General features: G+C 54.1%; 3 protein-coding genes across 6 annotated transcripts in view; 1 reads left to right on the forward strand and 2 right to left on the reverse strand.

Annotated features, from left to right (window-relative positions):
• The window catches only part of LOC128081353 (protocadherin alpha-C2-like), a 188,603-nt gene that overhangs the window by 126,258 nt on the left and 37,155 nt on the right, over nt 1-25,190 (reverse strand). Inside the window, exon 1 of one of the 4 annotated variants that reach the window (XM_052684486.1) lies at nt 10,705-13,300. The exons of the other annotated variants lie outside the window; for them this stretch is intronic. Within the exon in view, the coding sequence (XP_052540446.1) occupies nt 10,705-13,263 (2,559 nt within the window). The 5' untranslated portion in view covers nt 13,264-13,300. Of the gene's footprint in view, nt 1-10,704; nt 13,301-25,190 lie in introns of those variants that run through there. 4 annotated transcript variants of the gene reach the window in all.
• On the forward strand, nt 99-2,767 carry LOC128081330 (uncharacterized). The gene is made up of 2 exons (XM_052684443.1): nt 99-129; nt 1,419-2,767. The coding sequence occupies exons 1-2, from the start codon at nt 99-101 to the stop codon at nt 2,765-2,767; spliced, it is 1,380 nt and encodes a 459-aa protein (XP_052540403.1).
• LOC128081331 (protocadherin alpha-3-like) lies at nt 19,689-24,444 on the reverse strand. Its single transcript, XM_052684444.1, is given in 3 exon segments — nt 19,689-19,722; nt 21,827-21,917; nt 21,920-24,444. Coding segments are annotated over 3 exon segments (2,613 nt in total). The 5' UTR covers nt 24,408-24,444.

Raw genomic sequence — 25,190 nt, forward strand, 5'->3', positions numbered from 1 at the left:
GGCAAGCAAATAGGACATCACATACCCCACCACAAGTTCACCCAAATGAAATAAAGAAACAAGTAATTCACATTTTTATCAGTAAGCTTTCAAGCGTAATGGCTCTGCACCAGATCACCTGTTGCAGAAGTAGGTACAGACATGGCACATGGCTACTAGAACCTGGAATTGACCAACCTCAGCCCAAGGGCTGAGCCCATCTGCCACACACAACAACAGAGAGGTCGGCAGGAATTGGCAAGGAGAGTCTGTGCAGCAGAGAAGTAATGCTGTGGTTGGAAAGGATGCGGGAAAACGTATTGACCTCCCTGATAACTCTGTCAGCTGACTCAAAGCACAGAAAAATACACTGTTTGAAGGGAGAAACCTGAAATACCAGTGTCCTTTACCACTGCATCTCTTGTATGTGAGAATATCAGACAGAGATATTCAAAGAGACTACATTCAGCATTACCATAGCCAGTGAAAAACCATCAAGAGAAAGAACCAGACTAGCAGGCCTTCAGTGACAGACACTTCCAGGAAACAGTGTGTATTGAACTGATAACACAAAGTCTCTGTTATATTTCATAATAAAGATAATAAAAGAAAAACTCAGATACTGGACAACTAACCTCAGGAAGAAGTTTCAAATCAACAACTGAGGAGCTCTTGGATGGACAATAGCACAGATCTGAATGTTCAACAAATGAAGAAATAAAAATACACAAAACAAAATCAAAGAAGGAAACCTAATGCAAGGTTGCAAAAAGAAGAACTGGAAGAGAAATGCACTAACTTTATCTACCAACAAGAAGGCTGATGGGAGAAGGAGGAAGACAAAAATCACACTGGATCACATACAGCCAAAAATGCTAACACAATGTTTCATAACAGAAATATGAGAAAAAATTAAACAGCCCACTCTCCCACAACTTCTCCATCTTTCCACAGCTTTCACAGCTCCTGGCAGGACCTAATAAGGGACATGATCCCAAGGCACAGGGCAGAGAGCATGGGCAGCTCCAGAACCAAAACAGAAATGACCAGGGCGGGCCCGAGACTGAGCTAACTATAAAGGGTAAAGAAAGGGAGAGCGGGAGAGAGAAGGGAAAGCAGTGACATGGAAAAGGACGTGAAGCAAAGACAAGGGAGATATGAAATGAGAAAGAAGGAGATGAAAGGAAACAACAGAAGAAAGAAAAAAAGAAGGGAAAGAAGGAAGGGGCGAGAGTCCTTCAAGGGGCACTGACCGTGTCGAGCAGAGAGGGCGGCTCGTGCGGCGTCTCCTTCGGCGCGGGGCCGGGCGGCGGCGGGCAGTTGGGGCTGAACACCATCAGGTCGCTCTTGCCCGCGCCGTCCCCGGCCGCGGCCACGCACAGGCTCCGGCTCTGGCGCTGCGAGTACGACCAGCTGCCCACCTCGCTGGCGCACACCAGCGTCGCCGGCCCGGGCCCCGCCGGCACGGCCGCCCGCGGCGCCCAGCGCCCGGCCCCGTACAGCACCGCCGCCAGCACCAACACGCTCGACACCGCGCAGATGGCCGCCACCAGCCACACGTTCGTCGCCGCCGCCGCCGCCGCCGCAGAGCCGCCCTCCGCGCCCGCCGCCGCCCGCGGCCCCGCCCCCGCCGCCGCCAGCGCCGCCTCGGCGCCCTCCACCAGCGACACGCTCAGCGTGGCCGTGGCCGAGCGCGGCGGCTCCCCGTGGTCCCGCACCACGATCAGCAGCCTCTGCCGCGGGCCGTCCGCCTCCTCCAGCGCCCGCGCCGTGCTCACCTCGCCGCTGTACAGCCCCACGCGGAACGGGCCCTCGCCCCGCGGCTCCCGCAGCTCGTAGCGCAGCCACGCGTTGTAGCCCGAGTCCGCGTCCACCGCGCGGATCTTCGCCACCACCTGCCCCGCCGGAGCACCCAGCGCCGCCCGCGCCCACAGCGACCACGACGACGACGCCGAGCCCGGAGAACCCGCCGAGCCCGCCGAGCCCGCCGCCCGCCACGCCGGCTCCGCCGCCTCGCCCGCAGCCCAGGGCCCCGGCCCGCCGCCCGCCAGCGGCAGCAGCGCCGGCGCGTTGTCGTTCTCGTCCACCACGAACAGCTGCACCGTGGCGTTGCCGCACAGCGGCGGCTCCCCCGCGTCCACCGCCCGCACCTCGAACTGCAGCACCTGCAGCTCCTCGTAGTCCAGCGGACGCAGCGCCCGCAGCCGCCCGCTCTCCGCCTCCACCGACACGTAGCTCGACGCCGGACGCCACCCCGAGCCCGAGCCCGAGCCCGAGCCCGAGCCCGCGCCCATCCCCGCGCCGCCCTCCCACACCGAGTAGCTCACGCGCCCGTTGCCCGCCTCGTCCGGGTCCCGCGCCCACAGCCGCGCCAGCTCCGCGCCCGCCGCGTTGTTCTCCCGCGCCAGCACCGTGTACACGGCCTGCGCGAACGCCGGCGCGTTGTCGTTCACGTCCGACACCGGCACCCGCAGCCCGCGCCTGGCGCGCAGCGGCGGCGCCCCGCCGTCCTCCGCCCGCACCTCCACCTCGTACTCCGACACCCGCTCCCGGTCCAGCGCCTCCCGCAGCACCAGCGAGTACGAGCCCGCGAACGTCGCCACCAGCCCGAACGGCGACGCCGGCACCACCGCGCACCGCACCCGCCCGTTCGGACCCGAGTCCCGGTCCGACACGCTCAGCAGCGCCACCACCGTCCCCAGCGACGCGTCCTCGGGCACCGGCACCGACAGCGACGTCACCCACACCTCGGGCGCGTTGTCGTTCACGTCCAGCACCTCCAAAATGATGCCGCAGTGGCCCGATAACGGAGGTGTCCCCTTATCTCTCGCCTCGATTTGCAACTCGTGTTGGCGGACGTCTTCGAAATCTAAGGCACCTGTGAGTCTGATCTCCCCCGTCCGCGGATCAATGCTGAATGCATCTTTCTGAGACACAGGAACAGATCCGACGATGCTGAAGGAAAACTCCTGATTAATTCCCTCGTCCGGGTCCGTGGCTGCCACCCGCGCCACCAGCGTCCCTTCCGCCGCGTCCTCCGGCAGCTGCACTTTATACACCGACTGGTTGAACTGCGGCGCGTTGTCGTTCGCATCCAGCACCGAGATCAGCAGCTGCACCGTGCCCGTCAGCGCCGGCCTGCCCCCGTCACTCGCCGTCAGCACCAAGCGGTGCTCCGACTGCGACTCGCGGTCCAGAGGATGCGTTAACACAAGAAAAAGGGATTTCCTGTCTTCATCTGACAATTTTACATCCAGAGCGAAGTGCTCGGAAGGGCTCAGTGTATACGAGAGCTGCGCGTTCGATCCGATATCCGCATCCGACGCGCCCTCCAGCGGGAAACGCGACCCGGGCAGCGACAGTTCCGCGATGCTGATGTTTTTGGAGGCGGCGGGGAAGCGCGGGGCATTGTCGTTGATGTCGGTGACCTCCACCTCCACGTGGAAGACGCGCAGCGGCCGCTCCAGCAGCACCTCCAGGCGCAGGGCGCACGGCGCGCTCTTCCCGCACAGCTCCTCCCGGTCCAGCCGCGAGCTCACCACCAGCGCCCCGCTCGCCCCGCTCACCTCCACGCTCGCCCCCAAGCCCCGCGACACCAGCCGCAGGCGCCGCGCCTCCGCCTCGCCCGCCTCCAGGCCCACGTCCTGCGCCAGGCGCCCCACCACCGTGCCGGCCTCGGCTTCCTCCGGCACCGAGTAGCGCACCGGACCGCCGCCCAGCGCCCAGGCCGCCTGCAGCACCAGCACCGCGGCCCCCCAGCTCCGCCGCGCCGCTCCACCGCCGACCATCGCCCTCCACGCCGCCGCACCGCTCCTTCTCCGCGCCGCGCACCTCCCGACCCGCCTGCTCCAAACCCTCCGCCCGCGCTCGCCGACACAATCCTTCCTCACGGGACGCGCCTCCTCCTCCCCGCCGCTCGCTCTCGCTCTGCCTTCTTTGCCATGGGCACCGGAAGGTCTTCCCCTCCCTTCCTCGCATCGCATCGCATCGCATCGCATCGCGCGTTCCTTAGCTCACAGCGCCATCATGTGGCTCGCTGCGCAAATTGCCTCTGTGCTTCTCTGCGTATCGCTCAGGGTTCGCTTTTCTTCGCCGTTTCGCATTCCTTGTACACACCTTCTCTTCCTTATACATATGGATCTATATCTTCCATATAAATATGGAAAAGGTTACTTACCCGCTGCACCTTTCAAGCTATGAGTTTAGTCAAAGTGTTTTTCTATTGACTTAAAATCAGAGCGGCATCATGTGGCTCGCTGCGGGAATTGCTCCTCTGCTTCTTGTGTATCGTGCTGGATTCATACAATCAGTGAATCATGGAACTCTTTACGTTGGAGGGGACCTCTGAACGCCGTGTAGTCCAACTCCTCCGAGGTGAACATAAAGACCCACAGCCAGATGATGTTGTCCAGGGCCTGATCCAGCCTCACCTTGACTGTCTCTAGATATGTGGCATCCACCACATCACTGGGCATCCTTTTCCCATGCCTCACCACCCTCACTGTAGAAGATGTTCCACCCCTGTGATCATTTTTGTGGCCCTCCTCTAGACGCATTTCAACAGGTCTATGTGTCTCCTATACTGAGGACTCCACAGGTGGATGCAGTACTCCACATGTGTAGTACACGTGTGAAGTGTGTAGTAAGTAGAGGGCCAGGATCACCTCCCTCACCCTGCTGGTCACACTGCTTTTGATGCAGACCAAGATACAGTTGCTTTCTGGGATGCAAAGTCACAATGCTGGCTCATATCCAGCTTCCACCCCCAAGGTCTTTTTTTGGCAGGGCTGTGCTCAATCCTTTCATCCCCCACCTTAGTATTGGTTACAGGAGTTGCCTCGACTCAGGTGCAAGATCTTCTCTTCAAATTTGTTGAAACTCATGGGATTCACCTGGGCATTGGGTTCAAGCCCGTCTAGGTCCTTCTGGATGGCATCCCATCCCCTTGGTGAGATCACCACATGCCACAGCTTTACGTCACCAGCAAACATACTGAGGATGCACCCAACCCCACTGTCCATGTCACTGATCAAGATATGAAAGAGTATCAGTCCCAGCACTGATTCCTGGGGGATGCTCTATTTGTCACCAATCTTCATCCAGGCGTGAATCCATTGACCACCACTTTCTGGACTCGATCCTGCAGCCAGTTCTTCATCCACTGAACAGTCCAGCCATCAAATCCGTATCTTTCCAATTTGGACAGAAGGATGTTGTGGGACCATGTCAAAGGACATCAGTGGCTCTTCCCTTGCCCATTGATGCAGTGACACCATCTCCGAAGACCACTTGGTTGGTGAAGCAGGATTTGCCCTTGCTGAAGCCATGCTGATTCTCCCAGATCGCCTCCCTGTCTTCCATGTGCCTTAGCATAGCTTCCAGGAGATCTGTTCCATGATATTCTCTGGCACAGAGGTGACACTGACAGGTTGGTAGTTCCCAGGGTCGTTCTTTTTACCCTGTTTACAAAGGGGTGTGATGTTGCCTTTTTACCCAGCCACCAGGGACTTCACCCCATTGCCATGACTTTTCAAGTATCATTGAGAGTGGACTGGCAACTACATCACACAGTTCCCTCAGGCTTCTGGGACTTGTTTCGTTGTTACCATTCTCCACTCCTCTGCTCTTCAGATGTTTTAAAATATACATACATAATTTTTGACTGAGTACTTACCTGCAGCATTTTCACTGTTCTAGTTTAGAGTGTATCTTTTTATTTACAATGAGGTGCCAACTGATCTTTCGCACTCGTTTGTCATGTGAAACTGGTGTGCCATGAAAGGTATTGGATGTATTTGTTGTTTGCTATCTCAGCAACAGTAATTAATGTTCCACTATTAGAAACCTTCTGATCTAATAGAATTCTTTCTAATGACACTCCCTACTCACACGGCCTTCTTTATATTTTTACAGGAAAATAAACACCACCTTTAGCCTAACTACAGTGAAGCAGAGATTCACAGGTGACTGCTCTATGTCGTAAAAAGAATTAGCGAGAGGAGAAAAGTGGGAAACACATCCCCTTCTTTCACTCATGGCAAACGCTTCTCCCACCACTTGCTTCTTTTTTGGTTTCTGCAGTTACAATCATGGAAGAAGCATAGAAGTTGGAAGGGACACACAAAGATCATTCAGTTCAACCCCCCTGAGGTGAACAAGGACACCTACAGCAAGATCAGAGTGCTCAGAGTTCAATCCAGCCTGACCTTGAACGTCTCCAGGCACGGGGCATCCAACACCTCTCTGGGCACCTTGAGCCAGTGCCTCACCAACACCACTGCAAAAAATTACTTCCTTACATCCAATCTAAATCTCCTCATGTCTAATTTGAAATCATTTCCACCTATCCTATCACAACAGATCCTGCTAAGACATCTGTCCCCATCTTTCTTATATGTCCCCTTTACACAAGGAACAGCCACTGTCAGGTCTCCCGGAGCCTCCTCTTCTCCATGCTGCACAAACAAAGCTCTGTCCTCATAGGGAGGTGCTCCATTCTTAGGATCATTTTTATGGCCATCCTCTGGGCAAACTCCAACACCTCTGTGCCTCTCCTGTGCTGAGCACTCCCCATCTGGATGCAGCACTCCAGGTGAGGTCTCACAGCACAGAGCAGAGGGGCAGATCCCTTCCATCACCCTGCTGGCTGCGCTGCTTTTGATGCAGTCCAGGCTACAGTTGGCTTTCTGGGCTACGAGGGCACAGTGCTGGCACACATCCAGCTGCTATCCATCAGTAATACCAGTCCTTTTTGGCAGGGCTGTGCTCCGTCCTGTCATCATCCAGCTTGTACTGTTACTGGCAGTTACCACAACCCAGGTGCAAGTCCTTACTCTTGGCATTGCTGAACCTCAAGAGGTTCTCCTGGGCCCACTCAGACTGTCTGGGTTTCCCTGGGTGGTATCCCATCCCTCTGGTGTGTCCACTTCCCCTCTGCAGTCTACTGAGGTTGTCCACAATCTGACTGTCAATTTAATTAGTGAAGAGATTAAACAGCACTGGTCCCAGCAATGACCCCTGAGGGACACCACTCATAACTAATCTCCATCCAGACAAGGAGCCATTGGACACGACTCTCTGGTTCCACCTTGCAACCTGTTCCTCATCCATCAAATGGTGCACCCATCTGATCCACACCTTCCCAATTTGGACAGAAGGGTATTATGGGATACTGTGTCAAAGACCTTACTGTAGTTCAGTTCAGCCAGTGTAAAAAAAAACCAACCATAATGTTGAACACTTCATCCTCCTTCATGTTTGTACCTGAACTACATTCCTCTATCCCAACAAACGGCACGCTCATCTACCTGAGGAAGCATTCAGACACATCACATTTCCTATCCCAAATCCTTCCACGCAGAGCACAGTGGAAGTTCAGACTGAGAAGATGAAGTGTGCTCCTCCTCTCCTGTGATGCTCCTGAATAGAGAAGCTCAAGCAAAACAGCAGCAGTTATTTCTGGTAGATACTGCACCAGTTGGGCACCGCAACTTTCACTGACATGTTCCAATCACATTCAGAATGTAGTAGAACGGGTTTTGTTCTGCATTACTATTCTTTCCATCTAGGGATTTTCTGCCATCTTACACCATGATACCCAAACACACAAACAGAGAAAAAACGCGTCGTGCCCAGTTAACAGACATTTTGTTGACTTTTCCAGGTTCGGGCAGATGGGTTTGCTGTTATTAAAGGCAGAGATGCTACGACTATACAAGGCACAATATTTTGAAGGTTCATTTAACAAATGGAAAGAAGGGTCTGGGTAGAGATCAACATCTTGATCAGCACATAAATTTTCTGGGACAGACCTTCTATCAACAAAGCCACAAAGCTCACTCCACACAAGCCCAGGAAGAAAAGGTGTTCAAAGAGGGATACATGTATTTCTTCTCCTTACCCACTCGGTAAGTTCATCCACTTACCTGGAATATCTAGATCTACTCAGCCTTCACGCTCTATTCACAGGCATGAGAACAGAATGAACCAGACAGCAAAAAGATCACAGCTTTATTTTCAGGTATTATAGAAATGTGATAAGGCCTAAATTAACTTGCTCCAAAAAAAAAAGTAGAAGGATGTTTTAATTGGAAAAACATCAGCCAAAGAGAAAACAAGCCAAGGATACAGGGCACAATGTCCCTTCTCCTGTAGTTTTGTAGCTGTCTGCACATCACCTCCACATTCACTGAGCCGTGGCTCAAATAAATGGTCCCACAATGCATGAGATCTGGCCTTTGCCACTGATAAAGGCGTTTCAGTATGCAAAGAAACAACTGAATGACCCAAGATAACCGACACTTTGGAAGAGTTGTTTTGGGCTTTCTCATGTCCAGCACACGTGGAATTCTCTTCTTCTACAGACATTAAAGCAAATTCTCAAGCATCATTAACACACAGCACAGTAAACACAGATGAACAAAAGACTTCTCTGTTGCACACTCTGAGAAGATGCCAAGTTTACATGCAGAAGATGAGAATATACTATAAAATGCATGTGAGTTGGCAGAGCTTTTATTGTCAAACTACTTAGTTTAGTCCATCCAACAGCAGTGAGTTCTCCAAAACACATGTAGGTGCCTGTAAAGGATTTCTCACATGGAAAAAGAATGCTGAGCTATTTCAGAATTTGCATATATGTTCAAATTCTAGAACAAATTATGCTACAACAGTCCATGCCATCTTCACCAAAGCCAAGTATAAAAATGCACAGATTTGGGAGAAGTCCACAAGGATTACACCCACCAAACAAGGTCTCCCAAGAAATTACCTGTAAGTCCAGTACTAGGCTGACATGCATGGAAGGGATCTTTACCAGTGCAAAACTGCTCTCTCCATTGGTACACACACAGTCACCAAAAAGCTCCAAACCTACAGGAATTCCCACAGCATGTGTACCACAGCCAAGATTTAAAAGAGAAAAAGGAGAAAAAGGAGAGGAGAGGAGAGGAGAGGAGAGGAGAGGAGAGGAGAGGAGAGGAGAGGAGAGGAGAGGAGAGGAGAGGAGAGGAGAGGAGAGGAGAGGAGAGGAGAGGAGAGGAGAGGAGAGGAGAGGAGAGGAGAGGAGAGGAGAGGAGAGGAGAGGAGAGGAGAGGAGAGGAGAGGAGAGGAGAGGAGGAAGCACAACTAAGCAAAACTGTGTAGCTGTCTCCCAAACACATATTCTGTGGAAGTAAATGACTTACTTGTAACCTCAGTTGCTGACTATTCACAGAAAGAACACTAGGTAGGGTGCAGTACACTCTGGCAGACGTCTGTCAGAAAGGAAGTCAGAGGGAGACCAGATGGCTAATGACTTTCTCTCAATGACTATGTCAGCACACTAGAGTTGGAAAGTCAGGCACCAAACTCAAGGCCAACCACTCAAAGGTCTGCAAATGACTCAGTGCAGAACTCAGTTCTCAGCCAGAACTCAGTGCACTACATCTCATCCACTGTCACCCACCTATTCCTAATGACGGAGAAGAAAAACAACTGAGTAGGAGATTTTTCTAGGAGAGAAGAAGACCCCATTCCATATCACTGAAACACAAGGCTTGCCAAAATATGGAATACAGAGGGCATGTGTTCCCATCCCAAGCAACAAAACAACCACAGAGAAAACTGCAGACAATTCAGCCAGAAACACCAATATTGGAAAAAACTCTTTCTTTGAGCAAAAAGATGCCATATTCCAACACAAGAGAATAAAGGTGCATATGGCAGATGTCTTCCGAAGCAGAAATGCCACAGGAGCAACAAGGAGTGAGGAAACACAGAATTTGACTGTAGAGCTTCTAGAGAAGCCCATCACACTGCACAGATGGACCTGCTGTCAACAGTCACTGGGTTCACAGGCTTCCTGTGTCCCAACAAAGACAGCATCTGCTATGGTGCTCAAAGCTTACTAGATGCTCCTCTCCCTAGGGCAAGGGGATGCCCAGGGAAGACAGCCAAAAACGCTTCCAACAGATACAGTGAGGGAGTGGTGTGGAAGTACAAACAGCACACATCCTCTCATGTTAATACCTAACATCCGACTTTCTGGAGCTCCTGAAGGGACTTGGGCCAAGCAGCACTATGTGTTCGGTCTGGAAAAGTCCAGCTTTTCTACTGGCAACCCATAAACCATCCCTTGCCAAATAGGATCTCTAGGACCTCAGCTAGCATTTTCCAACTCCTGTTCAGTGACTCTCTCCCTACTCTACCTAAAATCCTATGGTCTTCAAATACAGTAAGAGCATTCCAATACCATGTACTATCTCAAGATCAGGAAGACTCCTGTTTCTTAAAGCCTCCTTTACTCCCCACTGCCAACAAGGATACAGAAGGCAATAAAAGCCTCTCATTTGCAATTTTTGAACAAGCTCTGGAGTCTTCTCAACGATGACGTGTTCTCTCAAGAACAGGGATTTACAAGCAAAGTCAAAACTCTACGGGGAAAAAGCTCCAGCTCTACCGTGTGCTACTACCACATTCACATCCACCACATGTCAAAAATGCATTTCCCACCATAAGGTTGATTTTGACTTCCACAGAAACTCTCACTGATGACGGAACTGAACGTGACAAAACCTGACCAACAGTGCAATAGACAGAGAACCTGGCAAATTCGATGCATATCATGCCAGGTGATTTATAACGAATCCAGAAATTGTTATTAAAGTACACACAGTTAAAGGAAAGTATTTATGCTGTAATCACAAACACATAGCAAGAAGAAAGAAAGGGATGAGCAGCACTGACCGTGTCGAGCAGAGAGGGCGGCTCGTGCGGCGTCTCCTTCGGCGCGGGGCCGGGCGGCGGCGGGCAGTTGGGGCTGAACACCATCAGGTCGCTCTTGCCCGCGCCGTCCCCGGCCGCGGCCACGCACAGGCTCCGGCTCTGGCGCTGCGAGTACGACCAGCTGCCCACCTCGCTGGCGCACACCAGCGTCGCCGGCCCGGGCCCCGCCGGCACGGCCGCCCGCGGCGCCCAGCGCCCGGCCCCGTACAGCACCGCCGCCAGCACCAACACGCTCGACACCGCGCAGATGGCCGCCACCAGCCACACGTTCGTCGCCGCCGCCGCCGCCGCCGCAGAGCCGCCCTCCGCGCCCGCCGCCGCCCGCGGCCCCGCCCCCGCCGACACCGCCCCCGCCCCCGCCGCCGCCAGCGCCGCCTCGGCGCCCTCCACCAGCGACACGCTCAGCGTGGCCGTGGCCGAGCGCGGCGGCTCCCCGTGGTCCCGCACCACGATCAGCAGCCTCTGCCGCGGGCCGTCCGCCTCCTCCAGCGCCCGCGCCGTGCTCACCTCGCCGCTGTACAGCCCCACGCGGAACGGGCCCTCGCCCCGCGGCTCCCGCAGCTCGTAGCGCAGCCACGCGTTGTAGCCCGAGTCCGCGTCCACCGCGCGGATCTTCGCCACCACCTGCCCCGCCGGAGCACCCAGCGCCGCCCGCGCCCACAGCGACCACGACGACGACGCCGAGCCCGGAGAACCCGCCGAGCCCGCCGAGCCCGCCGCCCGCCACGCCGGCTCCGCCGCCTCGCCCGCAGCCCAGGGCCCCGGCCCGCCGCCCGCCAGCGGCAGCAGCGCCGGCGCGTTGTCGTTCTCGTCCACCACGAACAGCTGCACCGTGGCGTTGCCGCACAGCGGCGGCTCCCCCGCGTCCACCGCCCGCACCTCGAACTGCAGCACCTGCAGCTCCTCGTAGTCCAGCGGACGCAGCGCCCGCAGCCGCCCGCTCTCCGCCTCCACCGACACGTAGCTCGACGCCGGACGCCACCCCGAGCCCGAGCCCGAGCCCGAGCCCGAGCCCGCGCCCATCCCCGCGCCGCCCTCCCACACCGAGTAGCTCACGCGCCCGTTGCCCGCCTCGTCCGGGTCCCGCGCCCACAGCCGCGCCAGCTCCGCGCCCGCCGCGTTGTTCTCCCGCGCCAGCACCGTGTACACGGCCTGCGCGAACGCCGGCGCGTTGTCGTTCACGTCCGACACCGGCACCCGCAGCCCGCGCCTGGCGCGCAGCGGCGGCGCCCCGCCGTCCTCCGCCCGCACCTCCACCTCGTACTCCGACACCCGCTCCCGGTCCAGCGCCTCCCGCAGCACCAGCGAGTACGAGCCCGCGAACGTCGCCACCAGCCCGAACGGCGACGCCGGCACCACCGCGCACCGCACCCGCCCGTTCGGGCCCGAGTCCCGGTCCGACACGCTCAGCAGCGCCACCACCGTCCCCAGCGACGCGTCCTCGGGCACCGGCACCGACAGCGACGTCACCCACACCTCGGGCGCGTTGTCGTTCACGTCCAGGACTTCCAGCTCCACGCTGCAGTGCCCCGACAACGGAGGAAAACCTTGATCTCTCGCCTCGATTTGCAACTCGTGTTGGCTGACGTCTTCAAAATCTAAGGCACCTGTGAGTCTGATCTCCCCCGTCCGCGGATCAATGCTGAATGCATTTCTCTGAGACGCAGGAACAATACTGACGATGCTGAAGGAAAACTCCTGATTAATTCCCTCGTCCGGGTCCGTGGCTGCCACCCGCGCCACCAGCGTCCCCTCCACCGCGTCCTCCGGCAGCTGCACTTTATACACCGACTGGTTGAACTGCGGCGCGTTGTCGTTCGCATCCAGCACCGAGATCAGCAGCTGCACCGTGCCCGTCAGCGCCGGCCTGCCCCCGTCACTCGCCGTCAGCACCAAGCGGTGCTCCGACTGCGACTCGCGGTCCAGAGGATGCGTTAACACAAGAAAAAGGGTTCTCAAGTTTTCACCTGTGGATTTTTCGTCCAGAGCGAAGTGCTCGGAAGGGCTCAGTGTATACGAGAGCTGCGCGTTCGATCCGATATCCGCATCCGACGCGCCCTCCAGCGGGAATCTTTTCCCAGGCACAGTCGTTAATTCCGCGATGCTGATGTTTTTGGAGGCGGCGGGGAAGCGCGGGGCATTGTCGTTGATGTCGGTGACCTCCACCTCCACGTGGAAGACGCGCAGCGGCCGCTCCAGCAGCACCTCCAGGCGCAGGGCGCACGGCGCGCTCTTCCCGCACAGCTCCTCCCGGTCCAGCCGCGAGCTCACCACCAGCGCCCCGCTCGCCCCGCTCACCTCCACGCTCGCCCCCAAGCCCCGCGACACCAGCCGCAGGCGCCGCGCCTCCGCCTCGCCCGCCTCCAGGCCCACGTCCTGCGCCAGGCGCCCCACCACCGTGCCGGCCTCGGCTTCCTCCGGCACCGAGTAGCGCACCGGACCGCCGCCCAGCGCCCAGGCCGCCTGCAGCACCAGCACCGCGGCCCCCCAGCTCCGCCGCGCCGCTCCACCGCCGACCATCGCCCTCCACGCCGCCGCACCGCTCCTTCTCCGCGCCGCGCACCTCCCGACCCGCCTGCTCCAAACCCTCCGCCCGCGCTCGCCGACACAATCCTTCCTCACGGGACGCGCCTCCTCCTCCCCGCCGCTCGCTCTCGCTCTGCCTTCTTTGCCATGGGCACCGGAAGGTCTTCCCCTCCCTTCCTCGCATCGCATCGCATCGCATCGCATCGCGCGTTCCTTAGCTCACAGCGCCATCATGTGGTTTACTCTACGAATTGCTCCTTCGCTTTCTCTTTTGTACTGCATTCATTTCGTCTTTCCTTTTCCCGTTCCTTCTGCTTTAAAGTTGTTTATGTCGACATACGTTTTTTCCTCGATTATTTTCTCAACTTTTCACTGTTCCACCTTATGGTTCATCTTTTTATTTGCAGTTAGCCGCCAACTTTCACAGTTGTTTTTCTACGTGAAATGGGCATGCTCTGAAAGGCACTGCTTTTGTTTGTTGATCTGTTGTACAGCTGTCTCAGTAAGGGCCATTCGTGTCCCCCTCTCTGAAACCTTGTGTTTTAATCGAATTCTTTCCAATAGCTTGCTCTATTCATATGTCCTTTACATTTTTTAGAGGAAAGTAAATCTTCCATTTTGCCTACACACAGAGAAGAAGGTATTCACAAGCAGTTGCTGTAAGTCTGAAAAAGACTGGGTGCAGGGTGGAAAGTTTGAAATAGATTCCCTTGTTTCATCCTTTGTCGATGCTTCTCACGTCTGCTTGCTTCTTTTTTGTTTATGCCGAGTTGCAATCATGAAAGGATCAAATAAGTTCCGTGGGTCTCCCAAGGATCATGTAGTCCAGTTCCCCTTCAGCAAACAAGGACGCACACAGCTGGATCAAGTGGCTCACTGCCTTGTCCAGCCTGACCTTGCATGTCTCCAGTGGCAGGGCATCCACAACCTCTCTGGGCACTCTGTTTCAGTGCACCACCCATACTGCAAAAAACTTCTTCTTTATATCTAATCTAAATTTCTTCTCATCTAGTTTGAAAGCATTTCCCCTTCTCCTGTTACAAAAGACCTTGCTGAAGTGCCCATCCCCTTCATTTTTACAGCTTCCCTTTAGATACGGAAAGGCTGCTCTCAGCTCACCCTGAGACTTCTCTTCTCAGGCTGTGTGGCCCCAGCTCTCTCAGCATGTCCTCATAGGGAGGTATTCTATCCCTTGGATCATTTTTGAGGCTCTCCTCTGGATGCACTCCGACTGGTCCATGTCTCTCCTGCCCTGAGGACTCCCCATCTTGATCAGGACTCCATGGGAGGTCTCACAGCACAGAGCAGAGGGGCAGATCCCCTCCCTTGCACTTCTGCCATGCTGCTTTGAATGCAGCCCAGGATACGGTTGGCTTTCCAGACTACAAGGGCACATAGCTGGCTTATGCCCACTTTAACATTCACCAGTACTTCCATGTCCGTCTTGGGAAGGCTCTGATCTATCCTGTCAACTGCCAGCTTTTATTGATAGTGGCATTTGCCACAACCCAAGTCCTAGACCTTGCACTTGGCTTTGTTGAACTCTCATGAGGTTCTTCTGGGCCCACTGCTCAGCCAGTCTAGGTCTCTCCATGCGGTATCCTGTCTCTCAGGTGTGTTTACCACACCACGCAGTCTGACATCTGCCACAAAGTTGTTGAAGGTGCATTCAATCCCGCTGCTGATGTCATCAATGAAGATGTTGAAGAGCACTGAGCCCAGTACCAACTCCTGAGGAATACCACTCATCACTGATCTCTACCCAGACATCGAGCCATTGAATTCTACTCTCTGGTTACCATCTTGCAACCAGTTCCTCATCCATCAAGCAATGCACCCATCAGATCCATACCTTCCCAGTTTGGAGAGAGGAATAGTAAGTGGGACCACGGCAAAGGCCTTGCAGATGTTCAGTGCACTACATATTAAAAAAACCCAGACAGATGAATTCTTTTTCCTCCTGCACCTTAGTGTCTTACCTGTATTCCCCTATCCCAACAAATGGCATGATCATCTCCCTGAGGAAGCACTCAGACACATCACATCACATTCGCCATTCCACCTCCTTCCATGCAGAGCACAGTGGAAGTTCAGAACCTGAAGATGAAGTGTGGTCCTTCAATCCTGTGATGCTTCTTTGCAACTCAAGCAAAATAGAAACAGTGACCTCTGGCAGATACTGCACCAGCCGGGCACCACAACTTTCATTAACATATTCCTATTACACTCAGAATGTAACAGAACACATTTGGTTCTGCATTTCCATTCTTTGCATCTATGGATTTTCAGTGACCTCGTGCTGTGATTACTCCAAACAGGCAGACAGACAAAAATGTATCCTGCCCAGTGTGTTGGCATTTTCTTGTCTTTTCCATGTGCAGGCAGAAGCGTCCACTGTTACTAAAGACAGCAACGCCATGAGGAAGATTCCAGAAGGTGTGATTTTTTGCAGGTTCCCGTTGAAGAAGGAAGTAAGGATGTGGACAGAGATCGATGTCTTTACCAGTGCATAGAAAGAGATCCTTAGGCAGACCTTCCATCAACAAAGCCACCAAGCTCATTCCAGGCAAGTCCAGGAAGGAAAGTGTTTAAAGATGGTACATATATTTTTCTTCTATGTAACTGTTTCCCAAGTTCATCCACTTACCTGGAATACCTACAGGTTCTACTCAGCCTTCATGCCATATTCAAAGGGATGAAAATATAGTGCTGTAGACAGCTAAAAGAGCACAGCTTTATTTTCAGGTATCTTAGAGCTGTGCTAACAGCTAAATTAAGTTTGCTTCAAAAAAAAAAAAGCATATCAGGATGTTTCAGTTAGCAGAATGGCTGTTAAAGAGAAAACAAGCATTGTTGCCAAGGATATAGGACACAGTGTTCTTTTCCCTGTATTTGTGTAGTTGAGTGCACATCATTTCTGTAGACACTGAGCAAGGAGAAGTGCAAATAAATGCTTCCACAATACCAGAAATCAGAGCATTGCTAGGGATAAGGGAGTTTCCATAAGCAGTGAAATAAATGAATGATCCATGATAACCTACACTTCAGAAGAATTCTTTCCAGCTTACTCAAGTCCAGCCCACATGGAATTCTCATCTTGTAAACCAAAGTAAACCAAACGCTCAAGCATCATAGCATTGCACAGTCCAGACAGATACACAAACAACTTCTTTTTTACACATCCTATATCTGTACTGAAAAGATGCAAAGTTCACATGGAGAAGATGGGGAAGATGATGCAGTAAGGATCCAGGTTAGTGCAGTTTCTTGCATTGAGTGGTTTTATTTTGTTCCTCTAATGCTGGAGAGTAAAATAAAATAAAATAAAAATAAAAACAAACACATGGAGTGGCTATAAATAATTTATTCCACAGAGAAAGAGAGCTAGGCTGCTGTTTGGAGTTTTGTAGGTATGTTCAAATTTCAGAATGAGTCAAGCTATAAGAGTGCAAACCATTACTGAACAAAGCCAACTGGGCAAGTACACAAGTTAGGAAGAAGTTAAGTACACAAAGATTTCACCCACCAAATGGCCTTCCGAGAAATTAGCTGCATGCTCAACATAAGGCTGACGCCTGCCTCTCAGTGACAACCTCAGCTCACTAGAGTGGAAAAGCCAGGACTCAGGACAAACTGCTCAAAGGTCTCCTGTGTGACAGCAGTCAGAACTCAGTACGCTGCATCTCATCCACTGTCTCCAACATATTTCCAATGAAAAAGAAGAGAACACAGCAGAACATTTTTTTAGCAAGAGAGAAGAAAACAAAACAATCCTACTGCAAATCATTGAAACACAAGACTTACCAACATGTGGATGAGACAGAGCAACCAACATGACAACCACAGCGAAGGCAGTAGGAAGGTTCACAAAATTCAGCCAGTAATATCAATGCTGGGAAAAGCTCCTTGTTTGAACAACAACATTCCATATTCTAACATAAGTGAATAAAGGCAAATATGGCAGATGTCTTTATGAGCAGGAATGACACAACAGCAACAAGGAGTGAGGACATGCAGAATTTGACTGTAGAGGGCCTGGAGAAGCCCATCACACCGCACGGATGGACCTGCTGCCTACAGTCACTGTATTGATTGGCTCCCCATCTCCCACTGAAGACAGTATCTGCTGTGGTGCTCAAAGCTTGCTCAGTGCTCCTCTTCCTAGGGCAAGGGGATGCCCAGGGAAGAGAGCCAAAAGACACTTCCAACACATGCAGTGAGGCAGTAGTGTGGCAACTTGAATCACGTACACTCTCTCATGTTAAGATCTGACATCTGACACTCTGGAGCTTCTGAGAGGATCCAGACCAAGCAGCACTATGTGTTAGATTTCTTCAGCTTTTCTACTGGCAACCTCTATCCCATCCCTTTACAAATAGGGTCTGCAGCTCAGACAGCATTTTCCAAATCTTGTTCAGTGACTCTCCCTTTGCTATCCAGCACCCCCATTTCTTTCAGACAAGACTCCTCCCTGGTAAGGACAACTAAGACTGAACACCCTACAGTGATCTGTGCAGGATCACTGCCACAACACCTCAGCACTGACCCACCCACATAAGCAGACTCCATTCTAAGCTCCACTCTCACCGTGACCCTGGGCTGTGCAGATCCTCATCTTTCCTCTCCACTGACACCAGGAATACTGCAGCAGCTGCAGAGCCACACAGTGGCTGCCAGGCTCTTCCCAGCTGCAGAAGATCAGAATGCTTAGCACCACCTCAACAACCTTAGATGGAAATGATACTGCAATTTACAACAGGACCCCCACAGATTCTCTCATTAGAACTCGCAGAGCTCTGGTCCCAGAGAGGACACAGTTCGTTTTTGAATACAGAAAGATTACACCCACTTCACTTCATAGAATCATAGAATCACTCAGGTTGGAAAAGACCTTAAAGATCATCAAGTCCAACCGTGACCTAACCATAGTGCCCTAACTAACAGCCCTCCCTAAAACATGTCCCTGAGCATCACATCCAAACGATCTGTAAACACATTCAGGGATGGTGATTCAACCGCCTCCCTGGGGAGCCTATTCCAGTGCTTAACAACCCTTTCTGTAAAGTGCTTCCTGATATCCCACCGAAATTTATCCTGGAGCAACTTGAGGCCATTTCCCCTCGTCCTGTCATCTGTCACCAGTAAGAAGAGACCAAACCTACAATCTCTTTTGAAATCCAGTCTGAGGAGGAACATCGCCATGGTAACATCAATAGCTGTTACAGTTGTTGCAGATTCCCACCATTACACAACATGGAGAGATTGGATTCGTACTCTCCAATACTGACTTTCCCAAAATGGAAGGGAAAACATCCATCAGAAATCAGTCAGCTCTCTGCATCTCACATCCCAACACCAGTCCTGCATGAGGCAGGTGCCAGTAGAAGGGGGAAACTGCTCACCTCACAGGTACATACATGCTTATAAAGCACAAGGAAAGAATCACGCTATTTTGACCAGCACTCACAAGACACAAGGAAGTCCAGCTATCAGAGGATACACAGAACTGGCATTGACAGATTCTCTGAAGTCATCAGCTAAGAAAATGCATTGCCTGGTAGAGAAAAATAATTCTCTCTTTCTCACATCTACATTATGGTACTGTTCTACAACTCGATTTAACACAGTAGCAGGCTCAAAGCATCTTCTATGGAAACGTCTCTGTGGTCCAAAAGAAAGTGAATCATTTTTTATTTGTTTACACAGTGTAGAAACAACCACTGACTACCAGAGGTCACCAGATATGATATCTCTGTCTGAGAAGGGTCAGAGAAAAGGGTGACATGCTTTCTGAGGGAAAACACATGGGAGACATCAGCATGATCTGCACACAGCAGAGACGTGGTGAATAAACATGGCTCCATCAGTATGTCACACCGTGTGACTGGTTGCAAATAGAAAAACCATCAGCTTCAGAGAAGGACAGAAGGATGATCCAATTTTACAGCAGCACCTCCTTGAGCAGCAAGTGTCCATCCTCAGAAAGAGAGCACGGAATGGCCAAACCACACATCACTTCAAAACCAGGACTACAATGCAGAGTGATCGACAGGACAACCAGGCTGACATACAAAACCAAAACTTCACGTGGAAGCTGTTACACCATGGAACTGTAGGACAGGGAGGGTATTGTATTATTCTCCTTTAGATATTAAGACATTGAAAGGAAGATGAACACAGGAGCCTCATCTAACTCAACTTTAGCCTGGCACAGAAAGCGAAACACTCACGCTACCATGGAACTCAACAGTGATCTGCCACGTTCATTGCCTGGGAATGAATGAAATGCTTATGTGGGCTTCAAGAACTCTCAAAGCAGTGGGAGGAGTTCATGACCAGACAGAGAAATATTCATCACCTCAGAAGACAGTGTGAGCATTTCAGTGCCATGTGCTAGCTCAAGATCAGGAGGGCTCCCGTTACTCACAGTCTCCTGGTAACCTCTGCTCCCCACTGTCAAGAAGGCAGAAGACAATAAGAGAGTTGGCACAGAGTCGACTTTGACTTTCGCAGACCCCTTCCATCAATGACAGCATCAAAAGTAACAAAATCAGACAAGCAGTGTTATACACAGAACCTGGGAAATCTATGCAGATCATACTTCGTGATTTGTAATGCTTCCACAAATTCTTACTGAAATACACACTGATAAGCAAAGGCATTCATACTGTTAATCACAGAATCATAGAATGGCATGAGTTGCAAGGAACCTCAACAATCATCATGGTCCAAACCCCCTGCCTCATTATGCCAACTCCCTGCACATGACCACAAGTCTACAAACAGAAAATCCTCAAGGCATAAGTGTCACTTTACATCACATCTGCTTCACAGGACAGTCAAACAAGAGGACAGACGGTTTGACAAGACAGAAGCACTGATAACAGCACAGTCTGAACCAGATAGTGAATTCAGCCTGCTGGGCTCTCACAACAAGACTTACCCTTTGTGTCACAGCAGCAAATGCTGCACATTAGCAACCATCAGAATTTGTAGAATCAGTGTCACGACGCCGCCAATCAAAACACACACTGACTTCACTGTGGGACACAACATCCTTAGCAACGAATGCCCCATGCCCCACAGCAAGAGTGGGAGCTCCAAACACCTCAGTCCTTGGCTCCAGCTGCTCTAGTATCTAGAATCATGCCCAGGAACCATAGGTGGCATTCAGATTTGACAGTTTACAACACACAAAACATCCCCATAAATAAATAACTACACAAAATAATCACAGAAAGTAAACCAAAATCCTTTCATTGGTAAGGTTTCAAATGCTGATTCTAGAGAAGAATTTACAGAAGTTACCAAAATACCCCGAGGAATCCTTTTACTTTAACAATGAAAATTCAAGGTTTTGCATCAGATCACCTACTGCACCAGGACATCCTGGTCAGCATCCAGAGGTGACCAACAGGCAAATGCCAACCATGCTCAGTCCCAGGGCAGTGCTACTCCATCACAGGGAACAACAGAGCGGTAGGCAGAACGAGCAAGAACAATCTTAAGAGCAGATGACCAACAACATGAATAGAGAGGATATAGGAAAAGGACAAACTGACTTTCCTGCTTCTATCATAAATTCGGTCAGGTGAGTTGTTAAGAAACGTGCACCACGGGCAGAGGGAATCCTGAAACACCTGTGAAACACTCGTTATGCATCGTGCTTCCAGCAGATGAGACCCTAAGAAAAAAACAGACCTGATATCGCCACAGCCTACACTGAGAACCACTGAAAAACTGAGGTTGACAGGCACGCATAAGGACGGTCTTTTGGGAAGAGGAGAAAAAATAATACATTTTTTAAATGTAGGAAAAGTCAATATTGACTTTCCTACTTTTGTGACAAGGCTGTCAGGTGACTCAAATCAAGACACAGATACCATGAGCAGAGAGAACGCAGAAATAACAGTATCAGTTAGCACCACATGTCTTGCAGAAGAGACTGACAGAAGAAAGCAGATGTGATATCGACACATCCTACATTCAGCAAGAATAAAAGCAGGCAAAAGACCTTGGTGAACCAATCACCAATCTCATCAATGACATTTCCTGCATTGCTCAGTTTGAGAGCTTGCCAACAACATTTGAAGAGCAGCTTTTGAATTTATTCTATTTCATGAAGGAAGGAAGGAAGGAAGGAAGGAAGGAAGGAAGGAAGGAAGGAAGGAAGGAAGGAAGGAAGGAAGGAAGGAAGGAAGGAAGGAAGGAAGGAAGGAAGGAAGGAAGGAAGGAAGGAAGGAAGGAAGGAAGGAAGGAAGGAGGAAAGAACTGAGAATGGCGGGCAACAAACCACAGTATGAGAGTCCAAATAAGTCTTCAGAAGCTCTCAGAAAAAGGTCTCAGCATCACATCCACAACAATACTCCAGCATCACACATGGGATTATAATTCAACACAAAGCACTCTCAAATGCATTTCTCAACAACAAGCACATGAGACCAAAGCAAATTCTGCTCTTAAACAAAGCCCAACAGAAAATGGTTGACAGAACACGAAGCTACGGCAGGGAGAAGGAAGTACATGGAGGAGAGCAAGAGAGAAGAAGAACACTAACGGAAAGAGCGAGAGGCACTGACCGTGTCGAGCAGAGAGGGCGGGTCGTGCGGCGTCTCCTTCGGCGCGGGGCCGGGCGGCGGCGGGCAGTTGGGGCTGAACACCATCAGGTCGCTCTTGCCCGCGCCGTCCCCGGCCGCGGCCACGCACAGGCTCCGGCTCTGGCGCTGCGAGTACGACCAGCTGCCCACCTCGCTGGCGCACACCAGCGTCGCCGGCCCGGGCCCCGCCGGCACGGCCGCCCGCGGCGCCCAGCGCCCGGCCCCGTACAGCACCGCCGCCAGCACCAACACGCTCGACACCGCGCAGATGGCCGCCACCAGCCACACGTTCGTCGCCGCCGCCGCAGAGCCGCCCTCCGCGCCCGCCGCCGCCCGCGGCCCCGCCCCCGCCGACACCGCCCCCGCCCCCGCCGCCGCCAGCGCCGCCTCGGCGCCCTCCACCAGCGACACGCTCAGCGTGGCCGTGGCCGAGCGCGGCGGCTCCCCGTGGTCCCGCACCACGATCAGCAGCCTCTGCCGCGGGCCGTCCGCCTCCTCCAGCGCCCGCGCCGTGCTCACCTCGCCGCTGTACAGCCCCACGCGGAACGGGCCCTCGCCCCGCGGCTCCCGCAGCTCGTAGCGCAGCCACGCGTTGTAGCCCGAGTCCGCGTCCACCGCGCGGATCTTCGCCACCACCTGCCCCGCCGGAGCACCCAGCGCCGCCCGCGCCCACAGCGACCACGACGACGACGCCGAGCCCGGAGAACCCGCCGAGCCCGCCGAGCCCGCCGCCCGCCACGCCGGCTCCGCCGCCTCGCCCGCAGCCCAGGGCCCCGGCCCGCCGCCCGCCAGCGGCAGCAGCGCCGGCGCGTTGTCGTTCTCGTCCACCACGAAGAGCTGCACCGTGGCGTTGCCGCACAGCGGCGGCTCCCCCGCGTCCACCGCCCGCACCTCGAACTGCAGCACCTGCAGCTCCTCGTAGTCCAGCGGACGCAGCGCCCGCAGCCGCCCGCTCTCCGCCTCCACCGACACGTAGCTCGACGCCGGACGCCACCCCGAGCCCGAGCCCGAGCCCGAGCCCGAGCCCGAGCCCGAGCCCGCGCCCATCCCCGCGCCGCCCTCCCACACCGAGTAGCTCACGCGCCCGTTGCCCGCCTCGTCCGGGTCCCGCGCCCACAGCCGCGCCAGCTCCGCGCCCGCCGCGTTGTTCTCCCGCGCCAGCACCGTGTACACGGCCTGCGCGAACGCCGGCGCGTTGTCGTTCACGTCCGACACCGGCACCCGCAGCCCGCGCCTGGCGCGCAGCGGCGGCGCCCCGCCGTCCTCCGCCCGCACCTCCACCTCGTACTCCGACACCCGCTCCCGGTCCAGCGCCTCCCGCAGCACCAGCGAGTACGAGCCCGCGAACGTCGCCACCAGCCCGAACGGCGACGCCGGCACCACCGCGCACCGCACCCGCCCGTTCGGGCCCGAGTCCCGGTCCGACACGCTCAGCAGCGCCACCACCGTCCCCAGCGACGCGTCCTCGGGCACCGGCACCGACAGCGACGTCACCCACACCTCGGGCGCGTTGTCGTTCACGTCCAGGACTTCCAGCTCCACGCTGCAGTGCCCCGACAACGGAGGAAAACCTTGATCTCTCGCCTCGATTTGCAACTCGTGTAAACGAAATTCTTCGAAGTCCAGGGGGACTCGGAGACGGATCTCCCCCGTCCGCGGATCAATGCTGAATGCATCTCTCTGAGATGCAGGAACAGAACCGACGATGCTGAAGGAAAACTCCTGATTAATTCCCTCGTCCGGGTCCGTGGCTGCCACCCGCGCCACCAGCGTCCCTTCCGCCGCGTCCTCCGGCAGCTGCACTTTATACACCGACTGGTTGAACTGCGGCGCGTTGTCGTTCGCATCCAGCACCGAGATCAGCAGCTGCACCGTGCCCGTCAGCGCCGGCCTGCCCCCGTCACTCGCCGTCAGCACCAAGCGGTGCTCCGACTGCGACTCGCGGTCCAGAGGATGCGTTAACACAAGAAAAAGGGATTTCCTGTCTTCATCTGACAATTTTACATCCAGAGCGAAGTGCTCGGAAGGGCTCAGTGTATACGAGAGCTGCGCGTTCGATCCGATATCCGCATCCGACGCGCCCTCCAGCGGGAAACGCGACCCGGGCAGCGACAGTTCCGCGATGCTGATGTTTTTGGAGGCGGCGGGGAAGCGCGGGGCATTGTCGTTGATGTCGGTGACCTCCACCTCCACGTGGAAGACGCGCAGCGGCCGCTCCAGCAGCACCTCCAGGCGCAGGGCGCACGGCGCGCTCTTCCCGCACAGCTCCTCCCGGTCCAGCCGCGAGCTCACCACCAGCGCCCCGCTCGCCCCGCTCACCTCCACGCTCGCCCCCAAGCCCCGCGACACCAGCCGCAGGCGCCGCGCCTCCGCCTCGCCCGCCTCCAGGCCCACGTCCTGCGCCAGGCGCCCCACCACCGTGCCGGCCTCGGCTTCCTCCGGCACCGAGTAGCGCACCGGACCGCCGCCCAGCGCCCAGGCCGCCTGCAGCACCAGCACCGCGGCCCCCCAGCTCCGCCGCGCCGCTCCACCGCCGACCATCGCCCTCCACGCCGCCGCACCGCTCCTTCTCCGCGCCGCGCACCTCCCGACCCGCCTGCTCCAAACCCTCCGCCCGCGCTCGCCGACACAATCCTTCCTCACGGGACGCGCCTCCTCCTCCCCGCCGCTCGCTCTCGCTCTGCCTTCTTTGCCATGGGCACCGGAAGGTCTTCCCCTCCCTTCCTCGCATCGCATCGCATCGCATCGCATCGCGCGTTCCTTAGCTCACAGCGCCATCATGTGGCTCGTTGCGGGAATTACCTCTGCGCTTCTCTGTATCGAGCCAATTTCTCCTCACCTTATTTTTTTCCGTGTTCCTTTCCTCATTCCTTGCAATTCACTTCTTTCAAACATCATTGGGGTTTTTGTGTTCTGACTCCTTACTCACATGAATTTTCACCTGTTTTATTGACCGGAGGCTCCAATCATTGTTCGCACTTGCGTTCCAAGTGAAATTGCTGTGCCTTGAAATGTATTGAAAGCTTTTGTCCTTAGAAAGTTGTTCTATAGAACGGCCATAATCGATGTTTTTCTGTTAAGAAATCTTTTCGAATAGAGCGTTTTGGAAAGCATGCTCTGTTCACATACCTGTTTCCTACCTCTCTTGTATTGCATGGACACATTCCTTGTAGCAGACACACTGGGAAGCAGGGTTTTAAAGGCCATTGCAAGTCTCACAAGGATGAAGCACAGTGAGAAGAGTGGGAAACAGATTCCCTTTTCCACTTCTGGCTCATGTGTACTCCTCAGTGAGCCCTCCCAGGGGAAAAGGACCATTCTGCA

This window comes from Tympanuchus pallidicinctus, unplaced genomic scaffold (assembly GCF_026119805.1).
Source record: "Tympanuchus pallidicinctus isolate F22 unplaced genomic scaffold, pur_lepc_1.0 scaffold21, whole genome shotgun sequence".
Taxonomy (NCBI): domain Eukaryota; kingdom Metazoa; phylum Chordata; class Aves; order Galliformes; family Phasianidae; genus Tympanuchus; species Tympanuchus pallidicinctus.